Genomic DNA, 15,934 nt, shown 5'->3' with positions numbered 1-15,934 from the left:
CGGGCCGCGGCCGGGCGCGCTCCCGGGGCGCGGCGGGCGCGGCGCTGCTGCCCTCCATGCTGATGTTCGGCGTCATCCTGGCCTCCAGCGGGCTCCTCCTCATGATCGAGCGCGGCATCCTCGCCCAGGTCGGGCCGCCGCCGCTGCACCCGCCCGCGGGGCCGGCCCGGCGGGACGGGCGGGACTCGCCGGCCGAGCTGGAGCTGGAGGTGCTGCGGGACACGCGGAACCGCACGATCCGCGCCCTGTGCGGGCAGCGCTCGATGCCCCGCAGCGTCTGGGAGCTGCCGCCCGGGCAGCGCCGCACCGTGCTCCGGCACCTCCTGGTCAGCGACAAGTACCGCTTCCTCTACTGCTACGTGCCCAAGGTGGCCTGCTCCAACTGGAAGCGCATCCTGAAGGTGCTGGACGGGGCTCTGGAGAGCGTGGACGTGCAGGGGAAGATGGACCACAAGAGCGACCTGGTGTTCCTGGGCGACATGAAGCCCGAGGAGATCAGCTACCGCCTGAAGCACTACTACAAGTTCATCTTCGTGAGGAACCCCATGGAGAGGCTGCTCTCGGCCTACCGGAATAAATTTGGGGAGATCAAGGAGTACCAGCAGAAGTACGGCGTGGAGATCGTCCGGCGGTACCGGAAGAACGGGGGGAACTCGGCCGGCGACGACGTGACCTTCTCCGAGTTCCTGCGGTACCTGCTGGACGAGGATGTGGAGCGCATGAACGAGCACTGGATGCCCATCTACAACCTGTGCCAGCCCTGCGCCGTCAGGTACGACTTCATCGGCTCCTACGAGCGCCTGCACGCCGACGCCAACCACGTGCTGGAGCACATCCAGTCGCCCTCCTTCGTCCGCTTCCCGGAGCGCCAGGCCTGGTACAAGCCCGTGACGGCCGAGACGCTGCACTACTACCTGTGCAACACCCAGCGCCGGCTGATCAGGGAGCTGCTCCCCAAATACATCCTGGACTTCTCCCTCTTCGCCTACCCCCTGCCCAACGTCACCAGCGAGTTCTGCCGGCAGTGAGCGGTTCCTGTCGGGAGGCGCTGGGAATTCTGCCTTGGCTGCAAGGATTTGCTTGCACAGCCCTTGCTGCTGTGCGAAGCACGCTCCTCTATGCATTATTTCCTAATTTTATACTTTGCAAACACTGTTTATATCAAATACTCTCTACTGCCTTCGCTCCTTAGGATCCTTTTTGTACCTCTCTGACTTTCCCACTGTACATACGCCACTGGCTCGAGCACAGTAGCTTTTGTATCTCTATTTTGCTCTAAATCCTTTTTTTATGCCACAACGTGGAGAACTCCTGTAGGGAATCTGAGAAATTTATATATTTTAAGTATTTTTCTTCCTCTTTTGGGCTTTGTACTAAAGGTTGGTTGAATTGAGATCATCACGTGGTAGTTGATGCACTAAAAATTAGCGTTGTTAAACCAGTCCCGGGTGGGTTTGGGGTATAAGTAGAAAAAAAAGGTAATCCAGGCCATATTTATCCTTTATTTCTTTCATTGTAGATGGTACTTAAATGAGGCTGGTCATTTTTTCTGTGTCAGTAGCACCTCTGTTTTTTATTTTTATTATTATTATTTACTATTGAAATATAACTAGGGATAGGATAATACCCCTTCTTTGGGTGATTTTGGGAGTACAACTATTTATCCAACATCATGTATCAGATGCAATACCAAGCCATCCCATTCTGCTCTTTTCTCTTAATTGAAGCAATACAGACTCAGGATAAGGTCAAAGCCCATCCTGGTCCTTACGATGGAAAACAAATCCCATGGGCCACGTGCCAGCTTTCAGCCTCGTGGGTCTCTGCGTGGAAACCACTGTGGAAAAACCCTTTCTACAGCCATGTTTGAAAAAATGGCAATTTGTGGATTGATTTTTTCCTCCTTTAATAGCTGTGCACATCCTTTTTCTAGCTCTTGTATTTAATTACAGCTCTGAAATCATAAAAGTTTGGGAGATAAGGCAGGATGTTGTTCCTGGGAGGCTGTGTCCTCGTTTCTAATAAAGTTTTTATATGAATTAGCCTGTTAGTGCTTTTCCTTGGGATTGTTTGTGTACTTGGAGAGGCCTCTGCCCCTCATGCTGAGCCACAACACTAAGGTGGGATGAATTGGTTGTTCCTGTCATGATTAATTAATGTTTTAATTGCCAGAGCAGCGCCAGCACATGGAGAAGGGACACACTGGAGGCGAGCGCATACCAGGACACAAGGAAATGGGATGAAAAGCAGCAAAATGGGCTCCTAATTGCTGTGGCAAAGTGATTTTGGAGCTGGCAACTTCCTGGGATTCCTCTCTTAATTTTCTTTCCCCATTTTTAAGTTTTCTTCAGGATTTTAAGAAGGGCGTGGAGCCACATCCAAGCCCGCTGTTGGGGTAAGTGGCCAAGGACAGTTTGGCCTGAGGGATTTTTACCTTTGCTGAGGGGGTCGTGGCTGGGTGTGAGGGCAATGACTGGAACATTCATGGATTTGAACTCCTGGCCGTGTCCTGAATCTGTGGGCACTGATCCCAGGCCAAAAATGGGTCAGAAATTGGCTTTTCTCTCTTTGTGCCCGCTCTGAAATCGGCAGCATTCCTGTCTGTCCCCAGGGGTTTTGGTGCCCTGTGGTGGAAGAACTGGAGGTCTGTCCTCCAGCCAAAGGCACCAGATTGGCTGGGAATCGGATTTTGGTTTGTAAAGCAGATGCTGCTGAGGGAGGGCGTGGGCTGAGCTGTAATTAAACCTGACCTCCAGGTCTCCCTAACTAGGAATAAGTTGGTGAGACTTTGCTATCTTTGCTTCTGGGAACATTTCCCGCTCGTTTGGTAATTTGGTTTTTAATTAAATGTTTATTTCTCAGTAGTTTTAAAGGTTTATGCTGCTTGTTTGTTTATCTGCTGCAGCTTCTGTTCTCTATATTAAATTTCTGTCTCTTTTCCCCTTAATCTAATTTACTGTGCACAGGATTTTGCTTTTCTCAGACTCTCTCTCCTTTTCTGAGCATTAATGATCACACTTTTCTCTTTAAATAAAGCAAACAGGCTCCCACCTCCTTGTACCTTTCCTTGAGGATGATTTTAATTCAGGTAGAGCTTTGTCCTGCAGGTCAGCAAAAACGAGAAATCTATCAGGTTTCCATTATTTGGGCTCAATTTTATCTGTGACCAATGGTACAATTATCCGTGGCAGCTTTGTACAAGTAGAGTGAAAAAACCTCAGCTCCCTCTGCAGCTGTATCATTTCTTTCCTTTGTCAGGTGTTTCTCCAGGGTGGAATAAATCAGGAGGAGATTCCAGAGCTGACAGCAGGCGCTGGAGGTGAGAGGTGCTGAGCAGGATTCAGCCATGCCCTGGAGCACGGGGAAGGGGTGATGGCTGCAGGAACAGGGAGGAAAACACGGAGTTATGAACTGGTTTGGGTCTGCTCCAGGCTGACAGCTCCTTTTCCCACCTTTCCATCCCTACACGTGCAGTAATCCCACAGAATCAAAAGGGAATCTTTCCTCTTTTGAATTCTATTTTGTTAATCCTCAGTTCTGTACTGAGTGCCCCAAACTCCCTTGAGTGACCAACCCGAGGTTTTGGCATTGGGGCTTGTCCCTGCTTTTTCCTCACTTGCTTATTCCAATTTTCTGGTGATATTATTCCAATTTATCTGCTGATAAATCTCATCCCTGACCCCACTGCTCTCGTGTTCTCCCTGTAGAACCCTGTCCAGAGATGTGGAGATAGCCCAACAGTTTAATTCTACCTCATGACACAGAAAGCTTCTGATTCCCTCTGAAGTACCACAGTGTTATTTTGTCATTAGTCACTTCTTCTCCTGCTCAGTTTTTGGAATTTGGAGCTGGTTTGGTGTTCCCCTGTGGACCAGGGAGCGAGACAGGTTAGGAACCTCTGCTGTTCCAAAAACCTCACTTCACGTGTCATCTTCTTTACTAATTCCAATATTACACCTGCAAAACCTCGTTCCACCCTTTCCAAATCCCAAGCTGTTGGCTCTTGTCAGCATGACTCTGGGATGGGGTTTGGAACACGTTCCCTCTGGTCCCCATGCTCAGTTCAGGGTCTGTGTCAGGTTTCTCCTTTTTCCTGTGGGTCTTGTGTGGATTTTGCAGGAATAACCGACTTCCTGGCCAGGCACTGGGGCTGAAATAAACGCATTAAGGCTGCCAGTCACCCAGCTGGCTGCTAGCCATGACCCTGGATCTAGCAGGAATAAAGCTTTGGGAATGGCAGCGGGAGCGAGCGGTGCCAGGGCCGGCTGCTCTGACGCCTGCAGACGGCATCACACCAGCCTGGCTTCTGCTCCTCTTGGCTCCCGGCCTCCCTCCTGATGGACCAGGGTCACCACGGGCTGTGGAGCACGAGCATCCTTGGGATGTTCCTTCCCTCGCAGGCAGGAATGTGAAAGAGCCAAAAGAAAGGGTCTCCAATGGGTCTGTTGTTAGTTTGGTATTCATAGAATCCCGGAATGGTTTGGGTTGGAAGGGACCTTAAAGATCGTCAAGTTCCAGCCCCCTTCCACGGGTGGGTTTGAGAGGGCGTCAGGCTCATCCCTGGGTGAGGCTCTTTGCCGCTGTAAACCGAGGAAATGAGGAAGGCTGGGATGAAAAGCTCCGTGCCCAAGAGCTGCCCCCTCCCTGCACCCCTCGGCTTTTATCGCAGCTATTTTGCATGTGAATGAGAACTTTCCCACTTCCTTCTGGGGCTTGAATTGGCAAACGGGGAGTTGTTAAAAAATCTCCAGTCTCCAGCCCCGACAAAGGATGGTTGCCATGGAAATAATGGAAGTTGCATCGTGAGCAAAATATGTCCAGGCCCGGCGCCAGCGGGAGGGAGGAGGGAGCACCTTGTGGGTCAGGAACCTTCTGCCAGGGCCATGTGCCTCCACGTGGTGTTCCTTGTCCTTGGCACTTTGTGCTTTGGGTTAAAAGAGGAGAAATCAGGAGTGCCGTGATCGGATGGGAAGGGCTTGGAGAACTTCACCTGCTCTTTCCACAGTGCTGGTGCCACCAAATTCAGCAGAGCTGCCCCACGTCTGGGATCCCAAAGGAACTGAAGCTGGAATCCCATCTCAGGTCACAGGCAGGAGTCTCCTGTCTCAGTTATATCCAACCTCTTCTTTGTGTCCAGGAATCTTCCAGGTGTGTTTCCACTTGTCTATACAGACAGGCAAGGTGGCTTGCTTTTCTTCTGTGGAAAAAACACCTTTGGATTTTAAACTCTCCAAAAGCCTTTTCTTTGCAGACCCACAAACGTAACCTGCACTTTCTGTTGCTTTCAGCAAATCTTAAGGTGATTTTGAGCCAAGAAGCTTGAGGAATTTGCTTTATACCTCTCCAAAGTGCTAATGGGAGCCACAGAATCCTTGCTGAGCCATGAGAGGGACTAAAATAAATCTCCATCAGGGTTTATCCATGAGCTGCAGAGCTCTTTGGTGAGCCCCAGAATCAGTGAGGAAACTGCACCTTTCAGTGGCTCTGGTGAGTGGTATTTGCTGGTGGGAGCTTGGAATGGGGAACAAAAGGGCACTTTGGGACCTAAGCACGTCCTCCTGCTCTGCTGAAAGCACGGGGGCTTGGGGAGCAGCTCAAAGCAAGCAGCAAAATCCTGTTTATTGCTGGGGGGGAGCATCAGGTGAGGAGGAAAACAGGGATGTGGGAACCAACAGCAACACACAGGTGCCTGAGGAAACCCCTGCTGAAGGTGCCACTGTTTGAAGGAATTTAAGGTGCTAGAGTTGGGAGTAAAGGATAAAGAGCATGACTGGCTGAAGGCTCAGATCTCCTGCCACCAGCAGAGCAGACTTCAGAAGGTTCAGGCTCATTTCTAACCTGGGAAAGGCCAAGCAGGGGGAAGCAGCAAAGGCTTGAGATATAAAATGTGAAAACACAGTAAATGCATATAAATATCTGGGTCCCCATGCTACTTTTTCTTCCCACACCTCAATCCCACCTCCTGATCACTGGCAAGTCCAAGTGGATGTTAAGCTGATGAGAGCCCCGAGAGCCTGACCTTAGGGGAGAACCCCAGAATGATTTTGGTGGGAACAGACTTTAAAAATCATCTAGTCCCACCTCCTGCCACAGGCAGGGACAGGTTGCTCCAAGCCCCATCCAGAATCAAGGTGTTCTGTGGGATCGTGGGGGTCAGGAGGCTTTTGGGGGCTTTGAAGGAAGCAGCAGCTGGGCATGAGGAGCTGGGGACACTCGGGGTGGCCTGGAGCCATCTGGTTTGTGGCAGAGCCGTGGCAGCAGGGCGGGCCTGGGGGTCTGTCCTGCTGGGTGCTCACACAGAGCCCCCTGGAGCCAGGGCCGCAGGACGGCAGCAGGTTCCTGGCGCTGGCAGAGGATGCTGCAGGGAGCCCGAGTGTGGGAGCAGCGCCCCGGGCGCGCCGGAGCCGCTCCGCAGGAATCACCCTCCGCTCGCTGCCTTCAGACAATTCCCTGTAAAAATCGCTCTAAACAAGCCTCGCAATAGCAAGGGTGAGCCCTGCAGCACATCTTTGAAGACTGTAAGTGGTAAATGTCCTCCGGGGCGGGCGGGGGCAGCTGCCTTGGTGGGGACTGTCCCACGGCCCATCCCGGCCTGTCACATCCCTCCCTTCCCTGCTACCCTGGGATGCTCCTGCACACCGCATCCATCCCTGCCACCCGTGTGATCTGCCAGGGCTCGGCTGTGCCTGTTGGAGCAGTGTTTGGCACAGCCCCAGCCCTGCCCGTGCTCCCAATTCCAAACCTGCCCCGCTGGAGCGTTGTTTTCCCGGGGGGGCTCTGCCGGCTGCTCCCTCCCATCCATCCACACACAGCCCCGGAGGGCTCGGCAGAATTCCCCATCCCACAGGGACTGCTGGCAGGAAGCAATCTGGCAGACAGCATGTTTAGAGGAGACTGATGTCTCGGAGCCACCGAACCATTTAATTGCCAATAAACACAGCCCACATGTAAATAATTATGGATGCCCGGGAACTGTGTCGTCTTCCATGGAAGGAGGGGGCTGTCAGCCTGGAAACACCCCACGGCAAGGGGAGAAATTAAGATTTCTTGTTAATGCAGGAGGAATGAGCACCAGTAAACCTGCCTGGATATTCCCAGGTGTTGCTTTGGCTCAGGGTGGCCCAGGAGGTGATGGTTCCTGATGAGCTGAGAAGGAGCAGGCTGTGCTTTGGGGTGAGTTTGAGGGTGAATCTTGAAAATTCATCCATTTGCCCAGGTTCTTGTTGCAACCCAGTGGGATTATTGCAATATCTTCTTTTTGGCCACATTTTTTTGGGATAAAGAGCTGCGAGGATCCTAGTTTAGACTTGGGAGCTTTATCAACATCCTGCCCGTTCTCAGCAATGCAGACTTTCCCTTCAGAGCCCTGGCAAAATCTGCAGGAACCCTTTGTTCCTCTGCCAGGACCTACCATTCCATCCCATTCCAGCCCCTTTCCTTGAGCAAGGACACCTCCCACCATCCCAGCTTGCTCCAAGGCCGTCCAGCCTGGCCTTGGACACTTCCAGGGATGGAGCAGCTTCCCTGGGTGATCGGTGCCAGGGCCTCCCCACCCTCACAGGGAAGAATTTCTTCCCAATCTCCCACGCTGCCCTCTGGCAGTGGGAAGCCATTCCCCCGTGTCACCCCACGTCCAAAATCCCCCTGCAGCTCTCTGGGAGCCCCTTTAGGCACGGGAAGGGGCTCCAAGGTATCCCTGGAGCCTCAGGCATCCCCAGCGCCGCCTTTCACCCCCTGAGGCTGCCCTGGTTCCATTCCTGAGCGGGAGGGTGTCACCATGCAGAGCCCCCCGCTGTCCCCGCCAGAGAAGCCGCCGATCCAGTGATTTGGCTTTTCCCAGGGGGGCTGATGGTTCCTATGGCAACCCAGAGGCGCTCGGCAGCGCTTCCCTGCGTGGCAATCAGCGCTCAGCTCGTCTGTGGAATTAGCGCCCGTCCCCGCACGCCTCATCCCGCTCATCACAGCCGGGAAGGGGCTGGAGACAGCCCTGGCTGCAGCATCCCCTGCTGCCAGGGGCTGTGGCATGACTCCATCCATCCCTGCTGCAGCAAATGTTTGTGTCTCCCTCATGGCTCTCCAAATCGGGTATTAACCTGCAGTGGAAATGATGCTGTGAGCGGGAGGGGTTTGGGGTGTCTCCCAGCCCTGCTCCATCTTTGGCATGCTGGAGAGTCCCGGGCAGTGCCACCAAGCCAGGGATGTGTCTGCAGGTTTTTGGGGACTGGCCCAAAGCGCCCCATCCCTCGCCATCACCTTGGGGAGCAGTGGTGAACGAAGTGTGGTAAATGCCAGATTTGTGCCCGAGCTGGGGCACGGTGACCCTGGTGTGTGACTAAGGAGATTCTTGGCATCTGCAGCGGGAGCGGGATGACGGATAAAATAGATGAATGAGGAGTAAACTGGGGTTTAGGAAATCTTGGTTAATTTGCTGCAGCGAGAGCTCGCTGCGCTCACAGAAATTAAAGTGTGAGCGCTCGCAGCGACGGAGGAGCAGGAGGAGGAGGAGGAGGCACCGGGGGAATACGGGATGAGCTGGAAGTGGGTACATCCATAAATCACCTGTGGTGCTTTCAATAATTCAACAATGCTGGAAGATGCAGCAGTTCACAGAGAGGTGATGTCCACAGGAAGGTGCTCAGTCTGCCTGATCCAGTGGGATCCAGCCCCAGGTGTCCAAGGCCGGGTTGGATGGGGTTTGGAGCAACCTGGGCTGCTGGAAGCTGTCCCTCCCACGGCAGGGGGTGGACCTGGGTGGGATTTAAAATCCCTTCCATCCCAAACCAGGACCCATTCCAGGTCATTACTGTGAGCCTGAGCTGCATCAACTGTGCTTTTAGCCAAAAGAAGTGAAATTAAGCCTGATTTAATCATGTACGTGTCACAAACCTGCCTCTTTAACCAGAGCCAAGATCTGGGAAGAGAGTTGGCCACGGTTTGTACAGCCCATGGAATCTTCTCAGAGAAATGCAAAAGATATTTTGCAAGCCCTGTCAAGGAAATCAGAAGCAGTGACTTGAGTCAGAATGTTATTCACAATAAATTAGGAAATAGTGATAGTGATGATGATGATGATGATGGTGATGGTGATGATGATGATAATAATATAAAATGAATCAGCAATTTCTAAGCTTTTTCCAGACCCACAAATAAAATTTGCCCAATGATCCTGGCTCAGTGGAAGAGCTTCTCTGTTCTGGATTTTTGTCATCACTAGTGACATCCAGACAGAACAAACACAGCAAGAAGGGGACTAAAAGTCAATGGAAAATTACCAGGCTAATTTTGTTTGCTGTGCCTGATTTGGAGACAGAGGAGGAAATTTCTAGGAGTACACATGAAAACAGTGTTGATCCTTTGAGTGCATTTAGAGCTGATCCTCATCTCAATTCATTCTGCAGTGCAGGACAAAGGGCCTCATCATCTGCAGCCATGGGAGAAACCTGGATGGGGACCAAATAATGGGAATAATACCTTGCTTGTAGGTAAACTCTTTCAAATAATCATCTCTTGAGTGCTTTTGAGAGAACATCACTGGAATAAATTATATTATCTGCCCCAATTATATTATCTGCCCCTTAAAGCTGTAAGCACCTGAGCAGGCTAACCAATATTTTCCCTTCCTGGGCTGTGTCCTGGCAGATGGGAGGGCTACAGGCACCAAATCCTGGTAGAGAAGAGGGTCACAGAATGGAACTGTTTAGGTTGGAAAAGATCTTTAGGATCATCGAGTCCAACTGTTATCCACCCTCTTTCAGCCAACAAGAGAGTCTGGAGGAAGAAACAGCCTCAGGGAGAATATTGTGCAAAGCTCTTAATAATTGAGGATGATTTAACAAAAATATCCCCTTTATACCTCTTGGTTCCTGGGAGAAAAGCTTCGAGCAGTTTCCTGAGGAAAGCTCTGCAGAATCAGCCTTCAAACATGTTTTCCTCCCTCATTTATCTGATTAATTTACTTTCATTAAGAAAACCAACCGTGTTCTCCTCTATATATCCAGTTTCTGTGAATCACAGACTGCAGCTCCAGGATTTCTGTGTTTATTCTCAGAAGTCACTCAGCTTTTAGCTCACTCTCCCAAAATAGTTTTCCCTTTTCCTGCAGGTAATTTGGGGAATCAGCAAAACATCTAAACAGGGGGACCTGAGGGTGGAGATTTTCTCTCCCAGTGCTCAATAACTGCAAATTCTAGTCTAGTCTGGAAACATGGAAGAGGAAACCTCATCCTCTTTGAGGATCAGTTCTACAAGATGGGTATAGGGATTTTAAATGGTCCTGCAGGTAAGTGCAGGGATGGGAATGAGAGGATGGTAGAGTTGGAGGGAAAAAAGGCTGAGAAAAGTAATTTAGGGAAACCTAGGGGTTTTAATTAAGAGTGAAGTAATTGAGATTGTGATGGGACAAAATGAAGAAAGAAGGAATCAACACCAGCAGTGACAGTACAGACAGAGGGCAGAGTTAAATGGGATACTGGGAAGAAATTCTTGGCTGAGGATGGTGAGGCCCTGGCACAGGTTGTCCAGAGAAGCTGTGGCTGCTCCATGCCTGGAAGTGTCCAAGGCCAGGTTGTTTGGGGCTTGGAGCAACCTGGTCCAGCACTAATGCCAGCCTGACCCCCAAGGATCTGCCACTGCCCAGGACTGGGACAGAGCCAATCAATCCAAGCTGGCATCGTCCTGGGATGTGGCTGAGCTGCAGTCAAGGGTTTTGTGGGATTCACATCAACACACACACAGAGCCCAAGCTCTTGAAGCCTTTATTACAGGAAGGACAAACAGGGACCTTCTGCCTTGCTTGGCTCCTCTGGGATGAGCAGCCCAGGCCCAGGGGAGCTGCAGGAAGGTGAGGAGGGAGCTGCTCTGTGGGAACACGACAGAGGTCACTGGCACTGCCTTGGATGGGTCCCTGTCTCGGCTGGTCACCCCACAGAAGATGACGAGTCCTTCTAGGGCCACCATGAGGGCCTGAGCCAGAAGGTGAGTGAGTTTTGGGCGGGCATCAGGGGAGGGGGTGAGGGATCCTGTTGGGCTCCAGGCAGCTGTGTCTGCACCGGGTGCTCCCCAGCTGCTGGCAGAAGCAGGGATGCTGGCCAGTGCCTTGGGCAGGTTCAGTGCAGGGCTCAAGACCTGTTGCCTGGGGCTTTGAAATCCTGTCCTGGGGCACGAGGAGTGGTGGGAGGTCACGGCTTGGCCCCACAGAGCAGGGCAGCTGGAGCTGGCACAGCCCTGAGCTGTGGTGCCTGCGGGCTGTTCCCAAGGGTTTCTCCTGGGAAATCGAGAGGTTAAAACCTAGATGGGGATGGGGTGTAAGGAGAAGCTGCCTTCTGCATGGGCTGCTTGCACAGAGCAGCCTGAGGGGCCACAGAGCACTTCAGACACCGAGGAGCACTGACAAGCAAACCCACCCTTCATCTGGCAGCTTCTGGGGCAGAACAGCCTGGCACTGGGATTCTCACCTCCACTGCAGGACCCTGAACGTGGACATACACCAAGCTGAACTTCCCTGGCAGCAGAATTTGAGACATCGTTCCCAGCAAACTCATCACATGAGATCTTTCCAGTCCTGCTTGACCATGAAGAGCAGTGATGACTTCATGGATGTGCCCAGCTGCACCTGCACCTTTGGCTGGAGAAACTGGGATGGCCCTGTCTGGTTGTGGGGGTGGCTCCTCCAGCAGGCCAAGCAGGTTATGAAAGTCAAACCCATTCCAAAGCAGCCACGTGCCCCCACCTGCACCTGCTGAATGCACATTGTCCTACATTGTCCCTTCACCAGTAAGCTACAATTTTAAAGGATAAATGCACAGCAATTTCATGGCTCCCTGTGCAAGTCGACCTCTTCCCGTGGCACAAAGTGCTGCCTGTTGCTTAGGAACAATCTGTATCCTACAAAATGAAGACGTGCGCTCTCCAAAGAGTTTTTTACACAATGGGTGCTTGCCTTGCTCAGACACCAACCCACCTCCTGCACAAAGCACGGGGTGAAGTCTTTGTGCTCCAAATGTAGTATGGACACCTACGACACCCAGCCATGATTCGGGATATAGGGATGTGGCCTAGCCGTGGTTTGGGATGTAGGGCTGTGCAAACCCCATCCCTCAGCTAAGGTAACCTGGACTGCAAAGCTATCTTGTCCGAGGCCCCGGTGGGAGCGTCTGCCAGGGTGGAGCAGGTGTTGAAGCGGGAAGCCTTGCAGGACATGCTCCTGGAGCTCTGCTTCTTGCGGTAGAAGTAGCTGCTGAGGTGGAACCAGAACTTGTCGTGGAGGGAGGCGTAGATGAAGGGGTTGTAGCAGGCAGAGCTCATGGCGATCAGGTGGCACGAGACCTGGATGACGTTGACGTACCTCTTGTCCAGGATGGTGAACTCCTCGTCGATGTCCCGGATGAAGTTGACCACCTGCAGCGGCAGCCAGCAGACGGCGAAGCAGACCACGGAGATGGTGAGCACCCGGAAGGTCTTGTGCTTGGTCCTGGCCCACTTGTCCTGGCAGTGATAGGCGGCGCCCGGCACGTTCCTCCTGCGCAGGTGGTAGGTGATGGCACAGAAGGAGATGGACACGGCCAGCAGCGGGAGCATGTAGGAGAGCAGCAGCATCAGGCACGAGTAGAGCAGCCGCTCCCTCTCCTCGTGCTTCCAGAACTCCTCGCAGATGATCATGTCGTGGCCGATGGCGTTGAGGTCCAGGTAGTGGGTGTGCAGCGAGGTGGGCACGGAGGCCGCGATGGAGAGCAGCCAGATGCAGGCCACGAGGCCCACGCAGGCCCGGCGGCTGATCCGCCTGCGGATGGGGTACGCCACCACCACGTAGCGGTCGATGGCGATGGCCGTGAGGGACAGCACCGACACGAAGACGGTGGCAGCCTGCAGCAGGGTGACGAAGTGGCACATGAACATGCCGAAGAGCCAGCCCCGCTCCTCGAAGGCGTAGGACACGGTGAGGGGGACGCAGGCCAGGCACATGATGAAGTCGGCCACCGCCAGGTTCCCGATCAGGAAGTTGGTGGTGCAGTGCAGCTTCTTGGTGAGGGCGATGAGGAGGACGAGGAAGAGGTTCCCGATGCACGCCACCACCACCAGCGTGGCGTAGAGCGGGATGAAGAGCGGCTTCAGCTCCAGGAGCAGGTCCAGGCCGGTGAAGACCAGGGCCGAGTCGTTGTGCCAGGAGTCATTGGGCAGCTGAGCCATGGGAACCCCTGTGGCCAATGCAGCTCCTCCACAACTCAAAATCAAACACAGATGAGCCTGTGAGCTCTGCGGGGGACATAAATACATTCTGGTTGAAGTTCTGGGCAGAAGGACCTGTCCTGAGTCTGGACCTTTTGCACAGCCCTGTGCTGAGGCAGTGGCTGGTTTACATGACTTGCTTAAGTGTGAAGATGCCCTGTGACAGACACAGAGGAGCTCCGGTGTGGAGGAGAGTCGGGAAACTGGCTGTGACACAGTGAAGCAGCCAGCACAGATCTGTGGGGAGCTGCCAGCTTGGGGCAGCAGGACCCAGAAATCAGCTTGAGAAACCTCATGGGGAGTTTGCACCTGGGAGCTGCGCTGACTTAAGGCAGAAAAAAAAGACACTCCTGCATTTCTTGCCTTTTACTTTTCCCAGTTAATTCTGCCCTGACCCACCAGCCCCATGCCTCGTGGCTGGGCAGGGAAAGGAGCATACTCTACATCCCCTGCACTCCTGTGTCTCTCCCTGCCACCCCAACCCATCCCACTAGGTTTTTTATCCCCTTGGTTATATCTTCATCACCCACGAAACTTTGGTTTCTCCTGTCTTTCCCTGTGGCAGCTGTGATGGGAGGGAGGGAGGGAAGGAAGGAGGAAGTGCCTGGCTCCCTGGGCACCTCCACAAACCCAGTCAGAGTTGCACAGGGGAATGAGGTAAAATGTATTCCAGCAGAAAGTGTATGGAAATTAGGAGTTCCCCTCCAGGACCCTTCTTTCAAGCCCCGCACTCTCAAAATTATTGTTTGATCCCCCTTACCGGGATCTGGACAGTCTCTTCCCCCCAGCGGGGAGTCAAATCAGCATTAATTAAGAAACCCTTGTAATTAACCGAGGGATATTGAGGTTTTCTACATCCCAGCTGCACTCACAGGGCGCACGCTGTGATACCACAGCTCCAGGTCCCCGTGCCCTGCCTGGGGCAGGAGCACAAAATCCATCAGGAAACTTGCAGCTGAGGAGCCGAAATGCTCATTAACTTACAGAATGAAAAATCTGAAGCTCAATTAAATTCTTTAATTCTGCTTCGTGTACCCACGAGAGTCAAACCAACCCTTCTGTGCATCGTCCTGCTCCCTTCCTGATCACTGCTGAGCCCCGCGGCTCTGGCTGGGGTTTGGGGGGGTCTGCGGGACCCCTGTCCCGCTCCGGAGCGCTCTTACCTGCCCAGGGGTCCGGGGTGCTCAGGGCCGGCAGCCGCCCGCTGCCCGCCGGTGTTCCCGTGAGGATGAGGAGGAGCGTTCCCTTCGCGGGGTGTTCACCGGGAGACTCCGGCACAGCCGAGCTCAGCCGCGTTTTTGTGGTGCGGGGTTTTTGTTGTCTTGCTTTGTCTTTATTTTTTTTTTTTTTTCCCCCCCGCTGCCTGAGCTTTTGAGTCCCGGAGGAACAGGACGTTCCCACCCACGGCGCTCGGTGTTCCAGGTGCCCGGGGGGACGCGCGCATCCCACCGCCCCGCTCCGCAGGTGGAGCCGCATCCCGCCCCCCGGCCCGGCGGGGAGCACCGGGGGGCTGCGGGCAGCCCCTCCCTCGCCCTCGGGGCCGGATCCAGGGACATTCTCCCGGCAGGGAGGGAGGGGAGGGAGCGGAGAGGACGCAGGGACCGCGCGGAGCTCCCGGCGGCGGCAGCGCCCGCCCCGTCGGGGGGTCCCGGCCCGAGGGGAGGGAAGAGGGGGGAAAGCGGGGTGAGGGAAGAGGGGGGTGAGGGTGGCCCAGCCGTGGGGTGATGGGCACCCAGCCCCGGGGTACTGGTGGCCCAGCTGGTGGGGGCAAGTGCAGGATGGAGTGAGGGCGGTCCAGCCGTCATGAATTGCCCCAGTAAGAAAGGGTACCAGGGTCAGCCTTACTTAAATAAGGGGAAATGGTAGATAATGGTCATCCAGTGGAATTTTGTGGGGATAAGGGGAATGGGAATTTGCAGAGCAGTCACGGAAAATTGAGAGTTTTGGTGCAAGACAGTGATTAATTCATCCCAATCTGATGGAGCTGGGCTGGTTATTAAAGCTGGCTGAGCCGATCGAGGGGAGACTGCTCACTCCTGCCGAATAATCAGCAGGAAGAAAATCATCTTTGTCTCCATATCAGTGCCTGACGAGAGCTGTTGTTAATTTTAAAGAGCAGAACAATCAGATTAGGAGAGCCAGAGGCTGGTTTGGGAGGAGAGCTGGGCTGTGGAGCCGACAGCAGGATGATGAGCACGCCCCAAGGCAGGCACAGGCTCCATCCCCGCCTGGATGTGCCATGGCCAGGGTGACCCGGCTGCACCGCTGGGGGCTCTTCCCTCTGCACGGGCTCATCCCGGAAAAACCTTCTTTGCCATCATCTTTGCTGCTTCCAGAGCCTGCAGAATAAATCAGTCTTATTCCCAGAGCTCGTATTGCCCCACCCCAGGTCCTGGCTCAGGGCTACAAGGATGGGTTTGGAGGCTGCAGCCCACCCTGATGGTTGAGCATCCTGGTGTCCCTCCCATCCCGTACAGATGATGGACAGGAACCAGTTTGCTGTGATTTTTATTCTTTCCCATGTCACCAGGGTGGTTTTTTAGAAATAACCAGAGATCCTTGAGACCCTGTCAATTCTGGAGGAGGATGGAATATTTAATGGCCATAAGCTGAAGGAGGGAATGTTTGGAGTGGATATAGGGAAAAAATCCTTCTCTGTGAAGGTGCTGAGGCCCTGGCACAGGGTGCCCAGGGAAGCTGTGGCTGCCCC

The 15,934-nt window shown here is 53.7% G+C and overlaps 2 protein-coding genes across 2 annotated transcripts; one reads left to right on the top strand and one right to left on the bottom strand.

Annotated features, from left to right (window-relative positions):
* The first annotated feature begins 6 nt into the window (after nucleotides 1–6).
* On the top strand, nucleotides 7–2,042 carry CHST14 (carbohydrate sulfotransferase 14). Its single transcript, XM_039706572.1, has one exon. The coding sequence runs from the start codon at nucleotides 57–59 to the stop codon at nucleotides 1,026–1,028; it is 972 nt and encodes a 323-aa protein (XP_039562506.1). The 5' UTR covers nucleotides 7–56; the 3' UTR covers nucleotides 1,029–2,042.
* A 10,053-nt stretch (nucleotides 2,043–12,095) lies between these two features.
* LOC120500966 (prolactin-releasing peptide receptor-like) lies at nucleotides 12,096–14,509 on the bottom strand. The gene is made up of 2 exons (XM_039706551.1): nucleotides 14,388–14,509; nucleotides 12,096–13,251 (listed from the first exon to the last, which is right to left on the bottom strand). The coding sequence occupies exon 2, from the start codon at nucleotides 13,183–13,185 to the stop codon at nucleotides 12,100–12,102; it is 1,086 nt and encodes a 361-aa protein (XP_039562485.1). The 5' UTR covers nucleotides 13,186–13,251; nucleotides 14,388–14,509; the 3' UTR covers nucleotides 12,096–12,099.
* Nucleotides 14,510–15,934: the final 1,425 nt, after the last annotated feature.

Source organism: Passer montanus, unplaced genomic scaffold (assembly GCF_014805655.1).
Source record: "Passer montanus isolate IOZ18808 unplaced genomic scaffold, ASM1480565v1 scaffold194, whole genome shotgun sequence".
In the NCBI taxonomy this organism is placed as follows: domain Eukaryota; kingdom Metazoa; phylum Chordata; class Aves; order Passeriformes; family Passeridae; genus Passer; species Passer montanus.
The sequence above is the reverse complement of the archived record's forward strand: the minus strand, read 5'-3'. Positions and strand labels throughout refer to the sequence as shown.

Bases quoted from the DNA above. Each gene is read 5' to 3' on its own strand.
- CHST14 (XM_039706572.1), top strand. From the start codon at position 57: ATGCTGATGTTCGGCGTCATCCTGGCCTCCAGCGGGCTCCTCCTCATG.
- LOC120500966 (XM_039706551.1), bottom strand. From the start codon at position 13,185: ATGGCTCAGCTGCCCAATGACTCCTGGCACAACGACTCGGCCCTGGTC.